This window comes from Seriola dumerili, unplaced genomic scaffold (genome assembly GCF_002260705.1).
Source record: "Seriola dumerili isolate Sdu_G_001 unplaced genomic scaffold, Sdu_1.0 BDQW01000110.1, whole genome shotgun sequence".
Taxonomy (NCBI): domain Eukaryota; kingdom Metazoa; phylum Chordata; class Actinopteri; order Carangiformes; family Carangidae; genus Seriola; species Seriola dumerili.
The window spans coordinates 1849852-1875498 of NW_019174365.1; the positions used below are offsets into that span (position 1 = coordinate 1849852).

At 40.0% G+C, this 25647-nt stretch overlaps 1 protein-coding gene across 1 annotated transcript in view; it reads right to left on the minus strand.

Moving 5' to 3' along the window:
- adgrb2 (adhesion G protein-coupled receptor B2) overlaps window positions 1-25647 on the minus strand; it is a 209161-nt gene that overhangs the window by 133353 nt on the left and 50161 nt on the right. The window contains exon 2 of the mRNA XM_022746950.1: window positions 10864-11767. Within this exon, the coding sequence (XP_022602671.1) occupies window positions 10864-11752 (889 nt within the window). The 5' untranslated portion in view covers window positions 11753-11767. The remainder of the gene's footprint in view (window positions 1-10863; window positions 11768-25647) is intronic.

Below are 25647 nucleotides of genomic sequence, written 5' to 3' on the forward strand. Positions count from 1 at the left end.
GCTGGAACTATTTTTCATTTGACTAAGTAATTAATTCATCATTTTGTGTATAAAATGTCAGAAGATGTGAAAAATTCCTGTCATAATTTCCCAACCAAAGTGACTTCTTCAAATGTCTTGTTTTGTCTGACTAACACGCCAAAAGCCCAAATGTTTATTATCAGTAAGAATAATTGACTGTCAAAATTATTCCAGATTAATCTTATGTCAATTGATTAAACTAGAATTGACTAATTCCCGTACAATGTTTGCATTTGCTTGTTTTATAATGTCTTTTATCACTGCAGCTCTTCATTTAAAGTGACGTCCTATTTTCTTACCTGATTTTATGCAATCTTGATATGACCTATTTATATATTTTCATTTATTCAAATTAGTTTTTTATTGTTTTTAAATGCTATTTTTTATGTTGTCATAATGTTCTATTTTTAATGTATTTCCATGCCTCTGTGAAGCACTTTGAACTGCCTTGTGTCTGAATGGTGCTATATAAATAAACTTGCCTTGCCTAATTGTTGTAGCTCCATAGACTTTTCATATTTGGCACTAGAAAGTATAGGATCAGCTATATTACCCATTTATATTGTTTTTGTATAGAATTTCAGAGAAAATGTTATAAAATATTTGAAATAGTTGAAATGTTGCACATCTTCTCTTAGTCACATAACGGACGGATTGATGAGCTGTATATAAAGGAAATGGAAACAACATCAGACACCACTGACAAGGGAAAGATGCATTTACAAAACAAGAAAATGAAATTAAGTTGTGACACACTTGTTGATCACTTCCTCCCATGTCTTTCTATAGAACAGAGTAGACTTTAACCAGAAAATATATATAACCCTGTCTCAAATTTGGGGAAATGATGTAAATGTTTCAAGCTATTTTGTGTTGGATCTACAGCATCTGACTTCTGACTGAACTCCATTTGAACTGTATTTGTTCGCAAGTCTGTCTTAAAAAAAACTGAAGGTATACAGCATGTTGAGTCCTGGTGCAGATGGTTGCTGTGGGAGCTAAAATACCACAGTAGGAGATGTATGTGGGACAGTGGAACATGTAGGAGTCAAGCAAGCATGCCTAAAGTGCAAATGTGTTCTGCATTGGTAAGAAAAAAAAAAAAGATTTTCCTCGTGAGATGTAGCCAATACACAATGCAGCTGGACAGAGAGATCTATTTATTAGAAGGTACGCAATATATCTTCCCTTTATTTTGATTTATGACGTTTTTAATAGCATCAACAGGAAGTTGGCCCATGCTGCATAGCCTCTGAAATCCAGCCAAGGCAGGACAGAGTACTGTATACAAATCCATACTGATCCACAGAGATCTGTTGAGAAAACTGAAACGATTATAAATGACAAGGTGTGTATGTGTGTGAATGTGTGTGTGTGTGTAGGGGCTTTTGCTGGAGTATAAAGGGGCTCAGTGCTGAGCCCGTTCAGAGAGAGAGCCATAGCTCACGAGCACAGAATACTAATCCAGTCGCCACAGTCACCCTGAGCAGGCAGTCCCACACTAACTCATGAGTGCACACTGATTCACTTCCGACCACATCATCGAAGTTCTCCGATGACACAACGGTGGTGGGTCTCAACACGAACAATGACGAATACACACTATAGAGGGGCGGTGGAGCAATGACAACAACCTCTCCTTAAACGTGGAAACTAAGGAGATGCTTAATGACTCTAAAAGAGGCCACAGTGAGCACCCCCCACTGACTATCCATGGAACTGCCACTGAGAGAGTCAGCAACACCAAGTTCCAGAGAGCAGCACATTCTGACCACCTTCTATCACCGCCTGCAGCTGGAAATACAAAGTCTTACACCTCAGGTCCCCACAGAGAATAGAGAACACCTCAGAAAGGATCATAGGTGTCTCTCTCTTTTGCCATTGCTCACTTCTACAAAGCCCAGTGTGTCTGAAAGGCCTCCAACATAGTAGCTGACCCCTCGCATCCCTTCCACCATCTCTTTGTGTCAAGATCTTCAACTTGAACTGAGCAAACAGTCCTAAACAGAGAGGACACGTGCAGGTTTACTTCATCCATTTTAGGAAAAAAAATCATATTGCACGGCATGCAATTACTCTCTGTCATCAGCTGTGGCATGTGTACATTTTGCACTGTGTGTGCATGTGTTTGGGTAGAGTTAAGGGTTATTAAAACACCTGCATGTACTGCATGCCTGCACAGTGGGAAAATAAACACCTCTCTCACCCATGCTGCTAAAGAGACACACACCAAAAAAAAAAAGAACACACACACTTCTCTCTGCTCTAATTACCAGGAAGCAGATAGTATTCCATGAGGAGGGGATGAGCTGTCTGTGTGTGTGTGTGTGTGTGTGTGTGTGTGTGTGTGTGTGTGTGTGTGTGTGTGTGTGTGTGTGTGTGTGTGTGTGACTGAGTGTTTGTAAGTGACAGACCACTTGCTCCTGCTCCATGCAAGGGTGATTTGGTCCCAAGAGTCCCAGCCAAATCCCAGTCCTCTCTCTAGGTTTCGCTCTCTCTATTCCCCCTTTTTGCCTCTCTCTCTCTCCCTTTCCCTCTCTATCTCTCCCTCCTGATTTCACACATAAACCACAATCCACACCCTCTGTCTGGGCTAATGAGAGCTACCACTGATTGCTGTAGAAGTGATGTGTGTGTGTGTGTGTGTGTGTGTGTATGTGTATGTGTGTGTGTGTGTTCAGGGAGTATGCCACGGGGGAGGTGTGAATGTCAAGAGACTGAGGCAGGTGTCCAGCAACAAGACCTCCTTGGATATTGGACTGTGTACCTACATCAAGACAAGGCACTACTTTGAATATGCAGATTTGCCATTAAGTGAACTTTTACCTCTGCCAAGGAGGTTACGTTTTAACCCATGTCTGACTGTTTATTTGTTTTTTCGTCAGCAGGATTACGCAAAACATACTGAACTGATTTGCACCAAACTTGACAGAGGGGTGGGGCAGGGGCCAGGGTGGATCCATGAATTTTGTTTCACTTTCCTAAACATTGTGCGATAGGGTGTTTTTCAACATTTTCATCAATTTCTCAAGAAATAATGCATGAACCTTGATGTAAAGACTCAAACATAAATATGGTGTTGAGATCTCAACAGATAATAATCTGGATCTGACAGACATGTGTAGGATTGTTTGCCTTGGCGGACATATGTGCTCTACTTATTGCCATTCCGGTTTACGATAAAAATGAAAACAATTCAAGCTGATGAATGGCTCTGTCACTTACAATAAGAAAAACACTGAAAAACATTGCATTAAAACACAAGTGTGTCTGATTGTTGCACTGCTGCATCTTGTAAACACTGCAAGTGGACATTACAGCTGTGACCTGAATGCGTCGCGACTGCACAGACCCAGACTGCACATGCACTGGGCGCAGGGAAGCTACTTTCAGCCACTTAACTCCTGACTCTCTACATTGCACCTCTCTTGTGGTAACACACTTGCTTGCCTCGCTATAACCAAACATAGAAGAATAAAGAAGGATATCATCAAGTCCATTGTTTTCCAAGGCCACCTGAGAATGTGTTATAATTATACACTAGGCAGCTGTATAGCTGTATAGAATAATAATTGAACTTCTGCTCAACACTGAGTGGTGGTTACGCTATTGACAAGGACTATAGATTTTTTTAATTGTCCTGATGTAAACGTAATAGACATTTTTTGGAGGCTGTGGTTTGGAGAATGTCACCAGAATCTGTTCATTCAGTGATGCCTCAGTGCCTCAGCTTGAATTAGCTTCACCGGGAGGAATTTAGTTTTAACATTCTCTCAGTGTGTTAAGTGACAAATCTGTTCAACATTGTGATATTTAAAAATGAATACTAAAAATCAAATTTTGATTTGCAGAAACTTGAAGTCGCTTTAATTAGCTCTGACAAACGTTAGAGGGAGGCTTTCACCTCCAACCACAAGTTAATGTAGGCAAGACAGCTAATTCAATTAAAGGACAGCCATGGTGGCTATTGCAAAAATGATGGATGAGCCAACACATGCAGGATGGTGTACCTTCCCTGTGAATGATTGATGAATGACTGAGAACAATGGAGTTAACTCCATATTCTATGTAAAGACACACAAATGAGATATCTACAGCATATGTCTTTACAACAACCCATAACAGCTCATAACATTAAGAAGAATATACTAACAAAGTATGATGAATCTGATGCCTAAATGCAAATTTCAAATTAGGTAAGAAGCTACAGACAGCATATCTGAGGGATCACAGAAAATGAGTGTGTTCACCTGATCAGACACTGCAGACCATTAGTGTGAAGATAAACTCTTTCAAAACAACACGTGGCTGCTTTAGTAGTTTAGAAATTGAACCATGTTTTGGTCATATTTCTTCTTATAAGGATCGACACAGTTCACTTACTGTCACTGTTACGTCACTGTCACTCTCAGGACAGTGATGAAAGTACGAATGAGAGGAATATGGATTTTTCTGTTTCAGGAACCCCATTAGCCAATTTTCTGAAAGAGGCCTATAATCGTTTTCAGATCGACTCATGTCTAAAGGAGCATGTAAAAGCTGTTCCAGTCATTTATACTAGCTGCATGTGTTAAAACAATGGGGCAATTTCTACCTGTAAAACACAAACAGTCAGTCAGTCGTTTTTTTAGACAGCCAGAGGGAAAATTAAAATGTTACCATGGTGAGGAGAAGAAAATGTGAAAATGTGAGGGTGATACACAGCGGTATGTTTGTTTTTGCTCCGAACACATCAGTTATGGCAAAAACTGAACATGTCTCCCGAGTGTGAACGCTTGTGTGATTATATTTGATTTGCACCACAAGCAGGGAGGAAACAAACCTAAAAGGAATTTGCCCATGATGCTCTAGTGCATGAACGTGCTGCGTGTCGGCCTTCGTGTTGATCTATGTATTTATGCATTGCAGGTCATGTGCAAGTGCAGCGTTTCAGAATTAACAACACTGCACTCGATCGCGGTGGCTGAGTAAAAGTCTAAAATTAAACGTGTAGTGAGAGTGCTTCTTCTCAACAACAGTGTGTCATGTACCTGTCGCGCCACAGATGGTGTTTGATCTTGTTTCTGTGTATCGTGTGTAATAAACTTGTAAGGGTGTGAGATTGGTAGTGTGCGCAGTACAACAGAGCTCTGCTTTAGAACTTGTTTAATGCTTCAGACTAAATGTGTTTAATGCTAAAGACAGACGTACACACGCAAACAGATACATGCCCGTATTTTCAGGCCTTTCCGTGCTAAATAAAATCAGTGATATATACCTGCGCTAAGTAAATAAGCAAAAAAGACACAGCAAACTTGTTTTATATAGCATAATTCAGCTCGCTTTGCTCCTTAATACCCAACTTATATGGAAATGAGACAATATTTGCTTACCTGTGTTTTACATAGATATATGGCTCAAAACTGTTCAGTGTCCTAAAGTAATACATTCACAGATTTGATGGACAAAGACCTAGGACCTCTGTGGGTCATATGGATTGCAAATATAATGTCACAGTACAGACTCTGCCGCAAAATTCTTCACTAGGATGTGCACTCTTTTAAAATAATTTCTATCTCTTCTTACTGTGATGATGAAGGACACATAGGCTTGTGTGGTAAATACCCTCTATTACAGACAGCTTCCACTGGTGCAGTGAAAGGATGTCCCCACAGGTCACCTAATACCATGCGAAGTATAATGCGGACATTGTGTCTGTTATACCCCTAATAAAGATACAATATGCTCATGAAGCCCCTTTCCTCAGCTTCAGGCAGAGAAGACCTGCTGAGGGTTTTGCTGAATCTGAAATGATACGATGAGTTTAGAGAAGGTCAGTCAGTATAATAGACTATTGTCCATCGGAGCTACAGTCGCAATAAGAAGTTAAAAATACGATCATTTTTTTTTACAGTCTATCCAGGTTTCAGGCAAAACGATCTTCCTGACTTGATCTAGGTTAACCATTTGGTAATTGCTATTTGTATAAACTAATTATGTATCATTAACATCTTCCGAAAGCAAAAGACTATCTTAGTGCAATGATCTAAATATTGATATTTCAGGGAAAGAAATATTGGGATCATAGTAAGCCTTAATGCTTAGTGTCAGGCAATTCATTTACATTTGGTGCAGTGTGAGTTCTTGCATCAGTTGCATCATAACGCACAGAACAAACTGGATGAGATTTCGACAAGTACTTCCGGATTCAGATTTTGTCCAAGTCTTTTCAGCTTCTGTCCTTTTCCTGCTCATATAAAATGATGAAGATGAAGTGTAAAATATGGTTAGCCTCCGTATCGAGCAAAAAGCTGTATTTCCACTCAAGGAAAAGAGACTGAGGTGCCGTCTGTAAATCAATGAGCCTTTCAAGCTGCTCAGATTCAGAAAAGGTAAATGTATTCTGTTTACCGCCTGGACATAATTTCATATTCTTACCAATTCTGAGCTTATTCATTTATTAAGTTTTAAGTTATATTTAATATGATTCAGAGGCACCATCTGTTTCTTTCTGGTGTAGAGTAAAGTCACCCTCATGTTGGTGCTTGGGTTTTATTGAATAATAATTTTTTTTCAATGTGAAAAGTTACATTTAGGTTTTGCTCCGAGTGAAGTTTTCTGCAAATCCACCTTTTCGTCAGTGAGTTACAGCTCAGTGACTTCTCGATTATGACACTAGAAGGATTTAGCTCCTTCTCGGCCACTGCGTTCCTCCAAGGAATGTTGCCTGGCACTGCCATGCCCTGCACACAGGGCAATAGCTGTCCAGACATTTTGCTACTGTTGCCATTTTAGTGGGTACAAGAGGTCACTGAAATGTAGGGGTCAGTACATGTGTCATTATTTAATGTCAAAAAGTGGCAAAATCTCCACATCATTAATAAAAAGAAAAACATGCCAACATAAATCACTTTCAGCTATTATACAGGAAGGGGTGCAAAGGCAAAGGGATAGAGAGATAGATAGATTTTAAAAGGGAGCCAAGAAGAAAAAGAGAGATGAGTGAGGAGATAGCAAACATTTAAGCCTTGTTTTTGAGTGTTGTGAAGGGAAAGGAGAAGAAACAGGATAGTGGCAAGATTCTGGCTCTGGCAGCGCAATGTTGGATTTACAGTAATACTGATATTTCACAGTAATTAGGACATATGGGAATTGTTTTGGAAGCCCACCCTTTTTCAGACTATCTTCTCATCAAGATCTCTCGTAGGGTGACCAGCCGCTAACTAATAAGCATGCAACATCAGTGTCTTTGGTGTGAGATGAAGAAAAGCAGACAGAGCTTCTCGGCCACTGCGTTCCTCCAAGGAATGTTGCCTGGCACTGCCATCCCTGCACACAGAGCAATAGCTATCCAGACTGTTGTCGTCTGTGGTTCCCTGATGGTGGAACAAGCTACTGAATCCTATCACAGCGGGGCCGTCCCGCGCTATCTTCAAGAATCTCTTGAAGACTTATCTCTTCACAGAGCACCTCCTCTCCTAACACCTCTACCAGCCTAACATACCTAACTAGCACTTACTTAGCACTTTCAGTGCACTTCTTTAACTGTTATCCTTGCACTTACTGAATAGATGCAGTACTTAGTACTTACACCAAGGTCTCCAACTGCACTGAAGCTTTAGTGTTGTCCCTCACTTGTAAGTGGCTTTGAATAAAAGCATCTGCCAAATGAGTAAATGTAAATGTAATATATTCACAGTAAACTAACTGCAAAAAAAATTACAATTGGTCAAATATATGTGAGTGAGTGGGAATTTCCACTCCAGTGAGCCAGCAAGATTCTATTCCCATATCATGTGATTGCACACACCATTAATCTGCCCTGACTGTTGTTAAGGCACCATTCTAGTTGCCTCAGAAAGCTGAGAATCGCACGGGACAGACACAATTTCAAGCTCGTCTCTATAACAAAGGTTTCAAAAGTTATTTAATGTTGTGTAGAACATGTGTGTGTATAGCATTGATGCTATGCTCTGTTCAGGTGGGGAGATCATTCAAAAACATTAAGACACGATTCATTTTGTGCTTAAGTTACCAAAATCAATATAACAAGCATGTAAGAAGACAACTTTTTTCTTGTTGTGCAATGGTGGTGGTATCTTCGGTCCTGCTTTTACATTTCTGTCATTCTATCGATCAAGTTCTTTTTTAAATAGAAAAATAAAAATCATATTCACCCATTCACACACACACACTCACACACTGATGGCAGCAAGCTACTATGCAAGTTGCTGATCTGACCATTGGGAGTAATTTATGGGTCAGTGTCTTGGCCAGAGATTCTTCGATATGTGGACAGGCAGACACGGGGATCGAACTGCCAACCCTGTGACCAGTGGATGAGCCTGTCTACCTTCTGAGTCACTAGCCCCATTTTCATCCAATTATAACACAAGTTTTAACCGCATTTCAAGAAAAATTTGCAAAACAAAACATGAATTTATGCTGATTACCGTCCACTACTGGTATGTGAAAATTAGGAATTGGTTCATTGAGTCAAACTGCTGAAGGCGCTTAGTTCCAGTCGGGTGCCATTAAAACATCGCAGAAGAAAAGGGCGCAACAAGATTATGTAATCAGCATCAAAGGTTGAAAAACAAAGTAGAAAACATATAAATATGGCATTTATGTTTGTCTCATAATTTGGGGAACATTACAGTGCTCCACAAAGATCTGATGTTTTCCTCTTCCGCAATTTCTCATCTCCACAGTGGAACAGAAGATTCAGTGGACATGTAAGTCACATGCGTCATGCACATCATGATTTATTCACTATTGTTTCCACTGCACTTGCTTTTATCAATACACCAACTTTTTCACCCCAACCAAGCGTAAAAAATGTTTTTCAATATTTCTGTTTTTTTGTTTTGAATTTTCTCACTCAGGAATTACACTCAGGTTTTTATTCTATGGCAAACTGGAAATGTGTATAAAAGAAGACGAATCAAATTCTATTTGGCATCGAAAATCGATGAAATAGGCTTCTTAAGTTGTCACTAACAATCCAAACACTGGAAACAAGGGTATATTAAAATAAAGCCATTTTGCTATTGTTGCCATTTTAGTGGGTCCCTGAAATGTAGGGGTCAGTACATGTGTCATTATTTAATGTCAAAAAGTGGCAAAATCTCCACATCATTAATAAAAAGAAAAACATGCCAACATAAATCACTTTCAGCTATTATACAGGCAGGGGTGCAAAGGCAAAGGGATAGAGAGATAGATAGATTTTAAAAGGGAGCCAAGAAGAAAAAGAGAGATGAGTGAGGAGATAGCAAACATTCAAGCCTTGTTTTTGAGTGTTGTGAAGGGAAAGGAGAAGAAACAGGATAGTGGCAAGATTCTGGCTCTGGCAGCGCAATGTTGGATTTACAGTAATACTGATATTTCACAGTAATTAGGACATACGGGAATTGTTTTGGAAGCCCACACTTTTTCAGGCTATCCTCTCATCAAGATCTCTCATAGGGTGACCAGCCGCTAACTAATATGCATGCAACATCAGTGTCTTTGAGGTGAGATGCAGAAAAAGCAAACAGAGCTTCCAGGCAACTGACAGAACTTTAATATCACTACGACCCATGGCATCATTTTGCAGAGCTGCACTATCTGTTTGGCTTTTGTCTCAAGCAGCGCTACATCAGTCCAAGTCTAAGTGCTAAAATACTCTGTCCTCCTACGCCACGTCTCTTCTTCTGTCCCTTCCTGTCTCCCTCTATGAGCATATTAGATGATAAACCCCATCCCCCCAACCCCGCTGATTGAATCCAGAGAATGATAACCTTCCCATCAGCAAGGTAAGACTCTCCCTAGAGCTCTCAGTATGTGTGTTAGTGTGTTCTTGAAGGCAGGCCAAGTCTTGAAACGAGAATAACTGGGTTCTAATTAGTACTATTCACTCTGCAAACATGCGTTTAAGACACCTCAAGGAATATTATTATGTAATTCTGTGAACTACAAGACAAACTACAATGTCTCTCTGTATGTCTACATTCGCTTCTACATTCATCTAATTTAATCACATCATGGTAACTCATGATGAACTGAAATGATTAAGAGAGCTTTAGTACAAGCAATTGTCCATTTCTGTTTGGATAAAGCACTTCCATTTACCACTTCCACAGATTTACACACACAGATTTATACAGATGCACACATGCATACATATTCCCATGTGTTACATGTGCAAAGGGATTGTATGCTTTCTGCTCAGTTCACTGATGTATGAATGACAATGTGCATATGTGTGTGCATGGGTGTCAAATCTGATCTTGTCCTAACATTATGAGAAGATGGTTTCGCACACACATACACATCAACCCATATAACCGTATACACATGCACAATAATGTGTGGTGTGTAAACGGAAGCCATAGGAGCCACACCTCTTGGCCACACGGGGAAATCTCTAAAATATAGATCAGAAGCTTGGATTTCTGACAGGCATTTACAAATCTTTTGATGGAAGGTTTAAAGGGCTTACTTTGAACTGCTTCATTTTTTAATTAAAGGCCAACACGCCAAAGACAAAATTCAAATAATAAATTCTCTGTCAAGCTGAGGCATACCACCTCGCTGAGATGGTATCAAAGGCCAGGATAACAAGACAAACTTTTCTTCTGTCTATTTGCCACTGTGAGCTGGGTACACAAGTAAACAACGACTTATATTTAATAAAATTCCTTTGTGATTTTAAAAATATGTAGGCTACCAAGTGCCTTGGAAGTTTGTGATGTTCCATGTTGTTTTAAAGGGCATAAATAATATTTTCTTGCAGAGACGTGTGCTCATGTGTAATGCACTGAAAATGGCGAAAGCAGCACTGAAACACCAGCTCATAATCTGACAGAAAAATAATCCTACCTTGTCGAACATCTCTGGGTGCTATGGCGATTGCATCATTGGAATGCAGCTCGGTGACACAGCAGTCATCAGGAACCAGTGAACCATTGCTGAAGCTGTGGGGTGTCTCCGGGAGCAGCGGAATAGGTGGCGCCATGATGTTGTGGTTTGGACAGATACATCCTGTCTGGGTCATCCCGCAACCGTCGCCATCGGAAACCTCCTGATCTCCATTGTGTCCTGTGCGTAAACACTCCTCAAACCATCGGCAGAGCACGCCACAGGTAAACTGACTGGAGTTCTCGTTATTGATGAGTAACACCTCTACCAGTCTCAGCTCCAGCACTTCCTTGGTTACCTGAGGCTCATCAGCAGCTGGATGTCTCGTTAGACATAGTTGGACAAAGTTCTTATCAAACTGTAGGAAGGAGTAAGGTCCATCTGAGTTGGATTGGCTGCCACAGAGATCAATGACTTCCTGATCCTGATTCCTGGCCGACTTTAAATGAAGGGGACAGCTTTGATTGGCTAGGTGGTGGTCAAGAGAGAGGAGCATGGGGGAGTGTGTCCGGCATATGACAGGATGGCGGGTGAAGCGGAGGTAGAGGGAGTACTTGGTAGGATCTGGGTTTTCCAGGGACCAAGAACAGCCTGGCACCCTGGAGGGGAACAGCTCCCTTAGGGAGAAAGACCCATAGAGCACCCCAGCTACAAGGCTGGAGCATGGCGCGGAGATGGGTGAGGGGGCCCCCTCTGCCCCGGTCCTGGGGATGCCATCGGCAGCCCCATGAGCAGCCTCAGCCAGGGCAGAGAGAGGAGCTAGAGCGAGGGCAGACACAGCAGCCAGGGCCCCAGCCACGGCCAGGAGAGAGGACAGCACAGACAGACACACCCCACCAGCAGTGTTCATCCTATGACATTCGTCCTGCAGCGGGAGAGAGAGAAAAGAGGATGGGGGAGAGAGGGTTGTACATTAGACACGTGGGGTAATATCTCCAAATGCAACATTAGGCAACATATATTACAGTACAATATCTGTAAAAGTCTAGACCAAACAATCAAGTCTGATTGGGGATATTTCTGGACATGTCTGCTTCACCTCAGAGTATATCATAACCAGCTTTATGGCAGAAGGTCTACACACACATGCACTGTTGACAACACAAACACATCCCTGCTGGGCTGGATTAAAAGGGTTGATGACTTGGCTGTTGAGACATGTATTGTTGGGTATGCTCTACCCTTTCCTGCTGATAGGTGCACACAAACACACTGGCACATGCACGCAAGCGCACACACAAATATACACACACACAACATTGCCTGCTGAGCAGGTCCCCCAAGGCTCTGGCAAACTATTACCATCACCGCCACAGTGAGGGTCTGCCAGCAGTCTGACTTTGACTCGTACAAAACACACACACACTGCTGACACAAGAACCCATATATAGCACATAGTGTTTTAGTATTTTGTTTGAAACTACTTCAGTACCCACTACATTTGTGCGAGCCCTGTGTGTCTGCTCCATCACCTGAGACTCTCAAGTGGCTCTGCATAAATGCATTTTGAAGAGAATGTGTGGGTATGGGAAATGTTTGCACCACTTTACCAGTAACCTTGTAACATGATGCCCAAGTTTTTCTAAAACATCACTATGCTATGAAATTGAACATATGCTCTACTGTAACATAAGAAACATTTAGCAATATGTTACTAGACTAGTACACACTGCCACAAAACAAGAAGACAATGGATGGAAATACAGCAAATGCAAAAGAAATAATCTGCTCACTTATCTCCAAAAAACACATACCGGTAATTTGTCATCGAAGCTTACAGCCACAAATACCTTTTTTAAAAGCATAATTTGAGTCGCAGGGTGATATAGAGTGCTATGATTTCAAGTGATGTGATATGATAAGAACAGAAAGACAAGGACACAGACAGAATATAACACCAGTTCATGAACGCTACTCATGGTCACCCATTGATTGTTTTTCCATTTCAAGGTGTCACAGAGTGTGCTTTTCCAAATGTGAACCATTTGGCTAAAACTGATAAATATGATTCATTTCCTTGGTGTTTTTGACTTGCAAAAAATGTACTTTATTATAAGTGAGCTATGTAGGCTACACAGTGTTTGTTTGTATCTGGTTTAACTGCATAGAAACTAGAATTGAGAGCGAATGATATTTTACCATCAGCTCCCTTGCTAAATTATCATTGTAGCTAGTTAGCTAAAAATGCTATAAAGAGGCCCTGGTCTTGTGAACATACCTTTCTCACACCAATGTACTTCTTTGGAGTGTTAAACCACACAGTTTCTTAATATATGGTTTAACTTTTCTTTTTTTTTTCTCGTTAAACATTTGCACTGTGCTACTTATTCATTTTCAACCACACAGAAACTAACATTAGCAGTGGCTGGTATTTTATCATTAGTTCCCTTGCTAAATTAATGTACCAGCTAGTTAGCTAACAATGCTAAAAAATAAACAGTTATTTTATTCTTACACTAACACACTCTTCTGCTTTGGAGTAGACTACAAGACTTTTGGGTTTAAGACAAGACATGCAGTTTTCTGTTACATTAACAGAAATTTGGAAGCAATTATAACAGAAAATCCACTCATGCTATTGCTAACCTGACCTGCACCACGCCTCATCACACCAATATATCCATTTCTTGCCTGGTTGTCTGAAATTGGTCTCCCCATTAGCTTCAATCAAAGTTACTTAATGTGTGATGCAACTACAAAAAGCCTCTATATAAAACACGTGTGCCTGAGCCTGTACTTCACAGGATTTATATGAGTCTGTTAAGCCTCTCCAGCGTTGGACACATATTCCACAGGGCCTGGAGAAGAAGCCAGGAACTGTGCTTACCTCATGTGTCAAGAGGTGTCCCAATAGGGCTCTTGGACTTATAGGGGGTAGTTGTTAATGAGAGCTAGGGGGATGGAGCAGGAGGTGTAGGAGGGAGCAGAACATTAGAATTGTTGCAATTAAACAAGAATTATGAAAATATGTGCAAAACTTGCATAATTCCTCTCTCAAAAAAAAAAATCTCCTTTAGGTTTTAGGCATTCTGCTGATGCTAAGTCAGAGTGATGTACAAGGCATAAAATGGTTTACTGTCATGCTCAAGGACGATTCACCTACACACATTTTTTTGATGGACATAGACTGGTTTTTGAAGACATTAAATCTGCTACCCCAAGGTCATAGGAAGGTCTCTAAGCAGTAGTTCACTTTGCTGAGCAGAATAAATAGTGGAGTGCTACTAAACCAGTAAACCAGTAGTAAAAGAAAAAAGGCACAGGCGCACACTAATATACAGTAGAATACTACTGTATATTAGTCCACAGCAGACAACACTACATATAGGCATTGTTCCTCATCAGGCACTATTTACTCTAGGAGGAGCTGGCAGTAGTGTGAGACAAGTAGCCATAGCAACACCCTATCTCTTGACCTGGAAATGCATTTTTTTTTTAGCTTTTATCAAAGCTAAAGCTGTTTGCCTTTATCTACCCCTTTTGTCACTAGGTTTTTTCTACATAGGATTCTCACCTGAAATTTGTCACTCAGAACTCATGACATAAAAGCTTTTTAAAGAGCACTAGCTCTGGCTGCGGTGACACTTTGACAAATGCATGGCACAGTTGGGCTGGGGGAAGGCTAATGTAGCATGTTGTGAAATATGCTCAAGGACATCATGCGCTCTGGCATATGATGGGGTTATAGACTCTGCCACCTGAACACACTCACATACTTTCAAACAAATACAGCATGAGGTAACATCCATGCAGACTGCACCGCAGCCGGTGACGCTTGTCCTGCTAACAATGTGTCACTGAACAATTAGATCCAGAAATCCAGAGTGGGACTGTGATGCAATTTTCTATATGGCAAATAGAGTTTATGGTTTCCCACTGGCACTTAACAGAATTGGGGGATGCAGAGATAGCATGTCGATGCTTTCAGAACAAATACAATACTTTCTATTTTCGTTTTATTGCACAGGATAAAAATCTTCTTCTTGTCACTGATTTATCCAAAGTAAAGATAGATAGCATTATAGGCCAAGCCATGCATAGGTAAAATCTTATGCATATTTTACGCATGAAAAGAAGTCAAAAGCGTTAAGCAAATTGTTTTTGGGACAATGAACAATGAATATTCATAGACCCACAGTCTGTGCAAGAGTAGGCCCTAAAGTGATGTCTTCATGAGGCCATTCTGTCCCACTTCAATCCAAAACAGCACTTTACTGTGGGCAACCATAAATATTCATTAGCTTTGATGTCTTCCTTCCCACTCCCACCTTGACATTAATGTTATCACCAAGGATGGCAAAATATGTATATCCCTCACTCCCTGTCTCACTTTCTGCTCCCTGTCCTCTCGGCTCCCTCTTCATTCTTTAATGCAGTGAAGTGACAGTGTGACTCATCTGATATTTGTCCTCACTGTAAAACTCATGCAAAACAGAGCAGCACTAGGACACCATACTTTTAAAAATAACACAACAGCCCTGAAAGCATCATCATCGCCAAATAAGATAAGATTGTGTCACTAAGTATTCATGATACATTTAAAGTTCTAATGTCTGCTCAAAAGTTTTGTATTGTGTCTTAAATGCTATACTTCCACATGTAGTGAAGAAATTCTGCAAAACGTCACAAAACACAGATTTTAAGGCAAAGATTTCTTGCCATAAAACTTTTTTTTTTTTAACGTGACATTTTGCTCTGCTCTACATTTATTCAGCATTCAAACAGACTCATAAAAAAATTTTTTTATATCTATTTATTACTGTACTTTCTTCTTCATTGTACAGACAAACGGGAACTATCACCTGTTAAATTCTTCTCCATTTGCCTGTCTCTGGAAGCCTCACAATCTTTACACAGAATCTTAAAAAGCTTCAGTTCTAGTTGCACTGAAATCCAACTGCATTGAATTATAAAATACCCACAGACTTTGTTTAAGGATCCCGTCACTGAGAGAAAGTAAATGCACTGCTGAACTTAATATTCACGGTGTGCAGTTGAGTCCACATTAACCGCCCAATACTTGTGTGCAACTCATTTATTATGATCATAATTCATCGCTGGTGGATGATTCTTGCGATAAACTAAAAGTGATTTCCTGTGTTTTCTTTGTGCTGGCAATTAAGGAGTTCTTATCACTCCAGTCAATAAGGCCAGAAAACATCTTTTGTGCTACAAATAGGTCTCTCAAACTGAAAAAATTAAAACCTAGAAATAGAAAAATAGTTATATTGACTGACCACTTATAAGAGAAGAACACAATTAAAAGAAAAACTTCAGTATGTAGAATGATTAGAAATCAGACTTTTACCATGAACCATACAGACTGCGTCATTAAAAGGTGCTATATTGAGATATTCAATTTTAAAAGTTCAGTCCTGCTAACCAGCCCAGTGTTTAAACAGCTAGCCCGCTAGATCGCCAAGGTTGAGTAGCACCAAATGTTCCATTTCCCCACCTGAACAGAACAAGAACTACTGTCAATAGCTGCAAGACAGTGGAGTTCTAGTTCGTCCACGAGACAAGAGCCCTGCCCGCAGGCAGGAAAACACAAAGCGTGTCTAGCTGGTTAGCAGCAACTGAACTTTCAAATTCAAATACATATACGTACATATAGCACCTGATGAATAGATAACAGCACTGTCCAAATGAATACTCAATGTGACACAATTTGTAACCAAAGGACAGCATTATGAGCAAACACCAACATCCCAAAGAAGTGTTGAAGTGTTAAAAGATATGAATCACAACTTCTGGGCAGGACTTTCACAATAAAATCAGACCAGAAACAGGATGCAGGGATATGTGAGTCACACCTTTGAGCTGAGGTGACAGTCATGTGATCATGAATTCAACTAAATCTGTCAGAAGACTTATAATTCTTCTATTTCAAACCACTGTTCAGTGTTTCGGTATCTGCTAAGACCCCAGACTCCCAATTTCTTAACATTGCCCGTGGCAAAGAGAACATAAGCGAGTATTGTGTATTTCATCCATGATATAATTACATTCATTAAATGAAAGTGTGTAAGATGCTCCGTTATCAAGAGTGGTCACTATTTCAAAATGGACATTAGCTCCAAAAGACTATTTGAATAGATATTCATGTACTGAACCACAAGTATCTTCCAGTAAACTTTCTTGTTCTGGTGGAATAATAGAGTAAAATAGCTTGTGGGCACTACACTTAACAATATCCCTGGGTAGGGTTCCTCTGTTTTGGGAAATGCATTTCAAGAGAGATTCGATACAGAATCCTGACACCACTTCTTATCTCCCTCTCCCCCCTCCCCTTTCTGTTTCTCTGCCTCCACCCTAATCTCTCATTCTTTGTACAGACATCTAAGTGCACTGTGGCAGAGAATGGTATTGCCTAATTTATTGATGTGGAGTATTTCTCTCATTTGCAGATCTCAGAGGAGATCAGCATGTCACCCTTGTATGAGCTAACACACACACACACACACACAGCCATGCTCACTAATTAATCCATGTGCATCCATACACAGCCACACCCGTTTGAATGCTAACTCGTCATCAAAAATTCAACACTATATATCCTGATACCAAGTGTTTGGAGTTTCTCTCTGCTGCTGATTAACAAGTGATGACAGCGTTCCTCCTCCTTTCTCTCTGCCTTGCAGCGTAAAGTCCTAAACTCTCATACCCCTCTCATCTTTGGTCCCCACCCCCTAAGAAGCCTTCCTCAAAGGCAAACTTAATTTATTTACACATATCTACTCACAACCAAGCTCTGTTTTAAGTGTTTTATCTGGATTAGATCATTTGGGTGTAAACCAATACAAGGGACCAACATTGTTCAGCCGATTTAGCCCGGCTGACATTTCAGAAGTCAGTATTTTGTTTGTCCTTTTATCAAGCTCACTCCGGCACACCATCAAGTCAATGTGTTTCACTTTGCCTTATCAGTTATTCACAAATGGCAGGCAAGCTGAGAGGATCTCATGCTGTGAAAAGAGACAGCACAGTACTAAATCCCTCCATCACTGCAAAGGGCATTTTGTCTTCCAGCTATGGCATACGCCACATGCACGCACACGCACACGCACACACAAACACACTCTTACACCATTGCATATTCACACATTCACCTCAGCTTGACATGTGACATGTGTGCGGATTGAAGAACAAGGTATAAATGTGTGTGATGAAACTGTGTAAGGGATTAACTATGCATGCTTAAATCAGGTAAAGAGGAGTGGATCAACAGATGATATGCATGGGTATTGAAGATCAGTATGATGTATGTCAGTGTAGCTAAGATGCAGCGGGGTGCGGTGACTTTTACAGATAGGGAAGCAGAGCTAAGCAAAAAATTTACCATTACCTGAGAATGACACACTCCAGTGACAATGCAGAATCCTGCATTTTCCTGCCTCAGTGTTTCAACATTTCCTGGCTCATTTCGTCAAGACTGCATTCGGGAAGCACAGGGGAGACGTGGGAACTTTGGTCTTGAGGAGTCATAGCATTTATTATGACTGACGAACAGCCTGAAGTGCGCATACGTTTACTGCTACGGTCACAGCTTCAGTGCTAACAGCTAACTAAGTAGCTAACTCTCTGCTCTTGTCGCAAGCCTCATCGCTCTCTCTCTTGGCCACTGTGCGCACACAACCTACGTACAGAGATATTCCTGAAAGGAGCTGCGCTATTTGTGCAACAATATTCCGTCTCAAACTCCTCAAACTTACAGCAGACTTTGCACAGAGATGATAAATCAGTGTATTTTGCTCATTTACTTGCTAATGCTGCCTCTTGACACTAAGTTTCCACACACGTCTGCGCATGTATGTAATGCTTGCACAATCATAACTGATCTCAGAACGGTAGAAGCTACCCACGAAATCACAAAAACAATAGGTCCAACGGCTGGAGGTCAAGCTAACACCCTGCTGCTGCCACAAGTGAGCAGTAAATGACATGATGAATGTAAACCGGCATCAGATCCTTTATGGGACAGAATGCTGTTGTGAGATCAGATGTAAGGAAGAGATATCGCCTCTTCTTCAGTATTGTTCCAATTGATGTGTATTGTTAGCTTTATGGGCAAGCACTGCTGGCCTTGCTTGCTTTGACAGCACACCACTGCTAAGATGACACGATCAACATCACAATACAGAGAGGCAGGAACTTGAGCAGCATTAGCAGCCACAATAGACCTAAATACAATGAAATTACCTTGATCACCTGGATGATTCTGTTTGTTCTTACACTTACTTTTCTTCCTCTTTAATTATTTTTCTGTATCGTTAATAACATTAGGTCATCAAAACAAAAAAGGTCGGCTCAAGCACATGGGCACAGGAGGATGGAGGGTGTACATTTTATGTTATTTTGTATTCTATCTTCAAAGAAGCACTTGGGCTCATTTTTTTTGAAAAACTCACCAGTTAGCACTGCAAGTTGAAAGTGAAGTATTTTGTCAATACATCATACGGCATCAGCCAGAGACTGATGTTAGCGGAGTGGAGCGCTGAACTCAAGCATCCACTGCATCACATTTTAATATTAGGCCAACTCTGATCAGACGAAGGAAACCGACCTATAGTTTCATTTCAAATGACCTGTGTGCATGTGGCGTTGTAGATAATAATGAGATGGCTATAATGACTCTTAGCAGAGACAGTGTTCACTGCTGGAGACAGCACAGTAGAACACTGCTCATTCTTTTCTTTCTTTCCCCTTTTATGCCTGCACGTAGAACAAAATAACATTTAGGCAGGAATGTTGGTCAGGAAATTACACATTCATTTCATTTCTCATTGCCAGTTATTTCTGGACACAAGAAACTGGTTTAATGGAGTGAGAAACTGAAGCTATAGTGCCTCTTTTTTTAAAATTAGCATCATCAAAAATTGGTTTTGAATCGAAAAATCGATTCTGAATCGAACCGTAACACCAAGAATCTGATTTGAAGCCAATCACAAAACTATCAAAGTTCACCACCCCTACTGCTTTCAAGACGAAAGCATGCACAGTGGACTACAGGTGCCTCCATTGTCTGAGGATGGTCAAAATCACTCTTGTTAATATAGTTGAAATGCAAAAAGAGCAAGAAGAGGGTTAAAGGTAGGACAACATAAAAAAAAGTACATTACACACTTCATTATAAAATTGCCCTTGGAGTGCATTAGAACATGAAGAAGTTATATAAATGTGTACCTAACTGCTTGAGCGAGGACACGGCTGACCAGCAGGAGAATGAAAGAGCCCTCAAGAAAGTGGCCTTCAAGAAAGTACAACATGGAGGAAGCAGAGAGAGAAAATGTTCTTCTCTATGGTGTCAATGGAGACTGACTTCTGCTGATAAGTAACTTCATAACTGCAGTTTCCCTACGAGAGCCATAACATCTGTAATCAGCAGCAAAACAGAAGCAGACAGCGTGAGCTATGAATATGAACACAGCGCTGAAATGACCACCACCGCTGCCAACACTATCAGGAAGCTATTTTCTGGGAGATTATAAAACCCAGTGGCAACTGTTAACGTCAGTATCAGCTCCGCGTTTCACTCTGCTGTTTGTGCCATTATCCATACTAAATAAACAAACAGAAGAAATGACAACGCCATTAGTAATGTGATATTGTGGTAGAAATTCATTGACATGTCATCTCACAGTGCTTTGTGAAAATTACATCTCATTTATCAGCCTGTACACTAATATATTTACACTTAGAGCAGAAGGATTTTTTTCAATATACTCAATGGAAAAAACATTTAAGCTAATTATTAGATTACTCAATATGTTCCAAACCCGAATTTCAGTATTGATTGGCGTTGCATTCACAAGGAGATATTGATAATGAGCCCCATTAATTTCACATGAGTGAGTAAACAATTGCTGGAGATGAGGATAAGGAAATGGAAGTAATGGAAAGTGGCTTACAGGGTGGCTTCAAGTTAAGTGTTTTCTTCTTTCTTTCTTTTTTTTGCACTAAATAGAACAAATGATAATTGCAATGTGTCCCATGTGAACATGTCCCCCAAGTGCAGCACTACTGTACAAAATTGTATTTGTACTAAATGTTCACTAAAAGGCCGTTGCTGAAAGCCTCAGTGACAGAAAACATTTTCAGAATAGAATTTCATAATATAATACCAGAGGTGGAAAGTAATGAAATACATTTACTCACGTTACTGTATTGAATACTTTTTTTGTGTATTTTGTATTTTTTAAGTACAATTTAAAATCGGTATTTTGTATTTTACTTGAGTAAGTTTTGACTCAAGTATTGTACTTAGTTACTTTATAAATCCTATCCGTTACTGAGTAAAAATAACAATTCAACCTACAGGGGAAAAATACGCACCAGACCCATAGACAGTAAAACAATGGCCAGAACCAACAGTGACAAATGATGAGGGTGAGAGAGAAAACGTGAGAGTAAGCATGTTTAATGTTGTACCACTAAATGGATGAGCTCAACTAACTTTAAGCTGCTACTTAAACTGAACAAGAAGTTCAGTTGTTGTGAAGTTGTTGTTATTGCACTTACATTTGTTACACTTGTTCTTTAATTAAAAACAAAATAGTTTTGGATTTCTGACCCCTTGTCCTATTTTTACTACCCTCACACCCCACACAAAGAAAGTAACTAAGTAACTTTTACTTAAAGTACATTTCAAATGAACTACTTTTTACTTTTACTTGAGTACATTTTCAGATGAGTACTTTTACTTCTACTTGAGTAATATTTCATCAAAGTATTGGTACTTTTACTTGAGTACAATATTTTTGTACTTTTTCCACCTCTGTATAATACTGACATATGACTTTGCAATTTTACAGTAAGTTCACACCATGGCTCATCAATCCAATGCAAACAGAACAAAAAAATTGCACTGCTGTAAGGTGGAGACTTTTCTTACAGCACAGGAATACCTTTGTCAGGAGCCAAATTCAGTTTAAACTCATTATCCTCACGAGTGCTTAAGTAGGCTGTTACTTGGCAAGGTCAAACTATATGCAACAAGTACTGTAAAAGGATTTTTGTCACTATTGTAATAAAAACTAGACTGAGCTACCACTGCAGTTTTTCTATATCAGGATCAAATTAATACAACAATTACAGTGCTACTGTAAGTGGAGTTCGTACTCAGACTGTTTATACCCTTTGCATTTAGAAGACGTGTGCGAGACGTCTACTGTACACACTTTAATTCCATGTTGACCCTGCGCATATGTATAGCATAGAATTACAAAGAATTACATGATAGAAAATTAAGATAAGTTTCAGCTGGTTCTTTCCATCTGTTTGTACTACACCAGCAAATACTTATCTTATGACTAGGCTAAGTTAGCAGGTTACAGTGGTGAACGTCAGGTAGCTAACTGGCTAATATGACTGTAATCCTAATTTCTCTGTTGGCTGTGATCTCGATGGGCTACAATTTCTCTTAGTGTCATCTTCTCTCATCAGCACCACCACAACAAAACAATAAAACACATTTACTCACTCCCTTGGGCCTTTTTCCTATCATCTTTTGTGGTAATAATGCATTCAAAACTAAATTTTGTCTCCCTTTATTTGCCTTAATTAAGCCACAAAGTGTTTTCACAGGACAAAGATTTGCAGATGCAGAAGCATGTGTTAAGCCTGACCCTGCAAACCCCAACACGCCCACTCAGGCGTCTTCACACCCTTAACCTTGTTGTCATGGTGGGGAAAGAAGAAAAAAAAAGAAAAACTAAATGTCACCATCTGTTGAGTCTTTGGACAGGATCTGATGTGACACACATGCGCACAGTTATATTCCACTGAACTGAAAGCAGAGCACACCATCCCTTTGTGCATAAAACGCACTGGCATGTGTATGCATGTATACATCTGCATAAATCTGTGTCTTAGTGTGTGTGTGTGAGGTGGGGGGTCGTCCAATAAGGAGTTGGAAAAAGGCCGTGTAGTATTGTGCTGGGCCTGAAGGGAATTTGAGTTTCATTGTGAAATAGAGAATCACAGACTGAGGAAGAGGGTGATCGGCTTTCCTCTGCAGCATGTCCCTGCCAACAGATCAGCTTACACCAGCTTTTTTCTTTTTTTTTCTCTCCTCAAGATAACACAGATGTATGGTATGGAGGCAGAGACACAGACAGAATACTTGGATGGAAACTCAGTAAGTATTCTTCTGTGAATTGTACTACACAAAGTTTAAAAAGCTTAATGTAAAAGGGGAAAAAAATCCCCCCCCCCAAAAAAAAATAAATAAAATGCAGCATACTTGAAGTGGAAAGTCTTTTTTAGACCAAAATTTGAGATGAGATGCGTTTGTCACATTAATAACGATGATATGAAATCACTGACTCAGAAAATAGTTTTACCTCATTAAAAAAATATGACTATTAATTACAGGATTAAAGAAAAAATAAATGAAACATTTAAAAGTAATTTCATTATTTAAAATTTTTTTTAATTTATTTTTGAGACACTCAACAAACCTGTTAATGAACTTGTTAGACGTAAAAGCATCTATGATATGATGCATAAACTTGTGTTCTTTATTTCAGATGCAGCAGCTACAGTATGCAGGTTAAAACAATAAGAAAACATATTGATCAAACAAGCAAGTGCATGCAAAAAGCCAACCAAATGAGATTTCCGTTTCCTCTGCGACAGCATTACAGGGAAATCTTGCAAACAAATTATATATATATATATATATGTGCAGCAATTGATCCCCGCTGGTATAAATAGGGACGGCTGCACATCACCACCCAGATACCCCCCTGCTGCAAAACCTGATCCTGAATTTGATTTGAGACTAAAATATTGAAGATCACCAAACACCGCTTCATGTGAAAAGCTAAGTCATCTGAATGGGATCTAGAGGGCATTAAAGAAGCTTTTAAGTTCCAAAACGCATTGATTGAGCAGCGATTTGGCTTCGTGGAGAGACATTCATTAAAAAAGACAATATGTCACACAAAGCAATAGTGTACTTAATGTAATTGTAGCCATGGGACGAGGGATAAAACAAAAAAAAAAAAAACTACGAAAGCAAAATTTATTGTCAGTCTCACCAGGAATGTTACAGCTAAAGGAAAAATGGAGTGAAAAGGGCAAGATTATGTATCTGTGAGTCTCTGTGCATGTTTGACAGCTGATGTATACTGTGCCGTTCCACATACATTAGTCAGTGTGTGTTCGTGTGTTCGTGTGCATGTGCATGGAAAAAACCATCCATCAGGCAGACTTTTGCTACAAACATCTATGAATAAAGGACAACTGTTTATACAAACATACAGTATGCATTGAATTTGTTTGTGCGCGAGTGTGCGTGTGTGTACGATTGTGTGTGTAAATCATAACAACAGAGGGGAGGACAGTGTTTCAGACAACTGTATTCACATGCAATAATACACACAGGCACGACACACACACACACACGCATGTACACGCATACCCATGCACACACACACAGTCCTGAGGACATGGGAGAATATTTTAAAATGGGCATATCCTCCGTCCGCCTGCATGCGCCAATTACACGAATATATGAATAATAAATGTAGTGACATGTGAGCATGATGTGAGTAGAAGCCTATGCTTGTGCAACACCAGATATAAACGTGAATCGTGGGTTTGCTCAGCTCTGACAGATTTTTTTCATCCGCACTACGTGGCTGAAGTGGTGGAATAACTTGTTTGTGTTCAGACTAATAAGAAACCCATGAAATAAAACTAACTAATTCTGATCAGTGATTCAAAACACAAAATATGATTCTTAACTATCCAGCTAAGAAGCAGTCAAACTTTGTTAATGTTTCCTCCCTGTGTGAATCTATTTGTGCGTGTGTGTGTGTGTGTGTGTGTGTGTGTGTGTGTGTGTGTGTGCCTGTGGAGGAGGTGGTGGTTGCTGTTATCTCCCAATCTTTTCTCTTTATGTAACATCTCTTCCCTCTCTAGCTGCAGTAGACCAGGAGCTCCCTCTCTCTTTGAAGTGTTTCCAGGCAGGGTATTTATTTCATTATCTCCTCTCTCTCTTTATTTCCTCTCCTTGTTTTTCAGGCTTGGTATCAAGGGGAAGACAGGAGTCAAGGCAGGGAAAGCTGACGCTGCAGGTACAGGCCTACAATTTTTATACATCTTTATGTGGACAGTATATATGCTCACAGGGATGGAAAGATAGGGAATCTTGAGCAGGACGTCATTCTGGAGACTCTCAAGTAAAAAAAAAAAACAAAAAAAAACCTATAGCTCAGAAGTGCAAGTAGCTAATTATGAGCCACAGTTATGTTTAATTGTTAGGCGACCTCTAGGGGTTGTAGCAATCATGACGGGAGCAAAGGAGAAAGTCAGGTGACGTAGTACATAGAGAAAGAACGGCAGGTGGAGATTAGGGTGGTTGGATGGGTTGACAAAACACAGGACTTTGATACAGGTGACCAATAATCAGCTTTGCTTCTTATATCCGTGACCTTTCCTCATCCTTAACATATCTATTATTGTAACCATGACGACGAAGGTCCTCTAACTTTAAGGAAGAAACCAAACCACTGTTTTTTCCTGAACCTAATCCGCCGCCTTAACTGCATGTCTATGATGGTTACCATGACGATAAAGTACCAGCGCGTCTGCAGCCAGTTCGCTCCTATATGGGTTGTATCACAAGTTGTTTAGGTTGGAGGAGTCATTGACATACTAGGCAGCCCTTTCCTCTACAGTAGACTTTTTCATCACAGGGTTGCAGGTTTCACAGCTCATCATTTATTTATTCTTTAATTT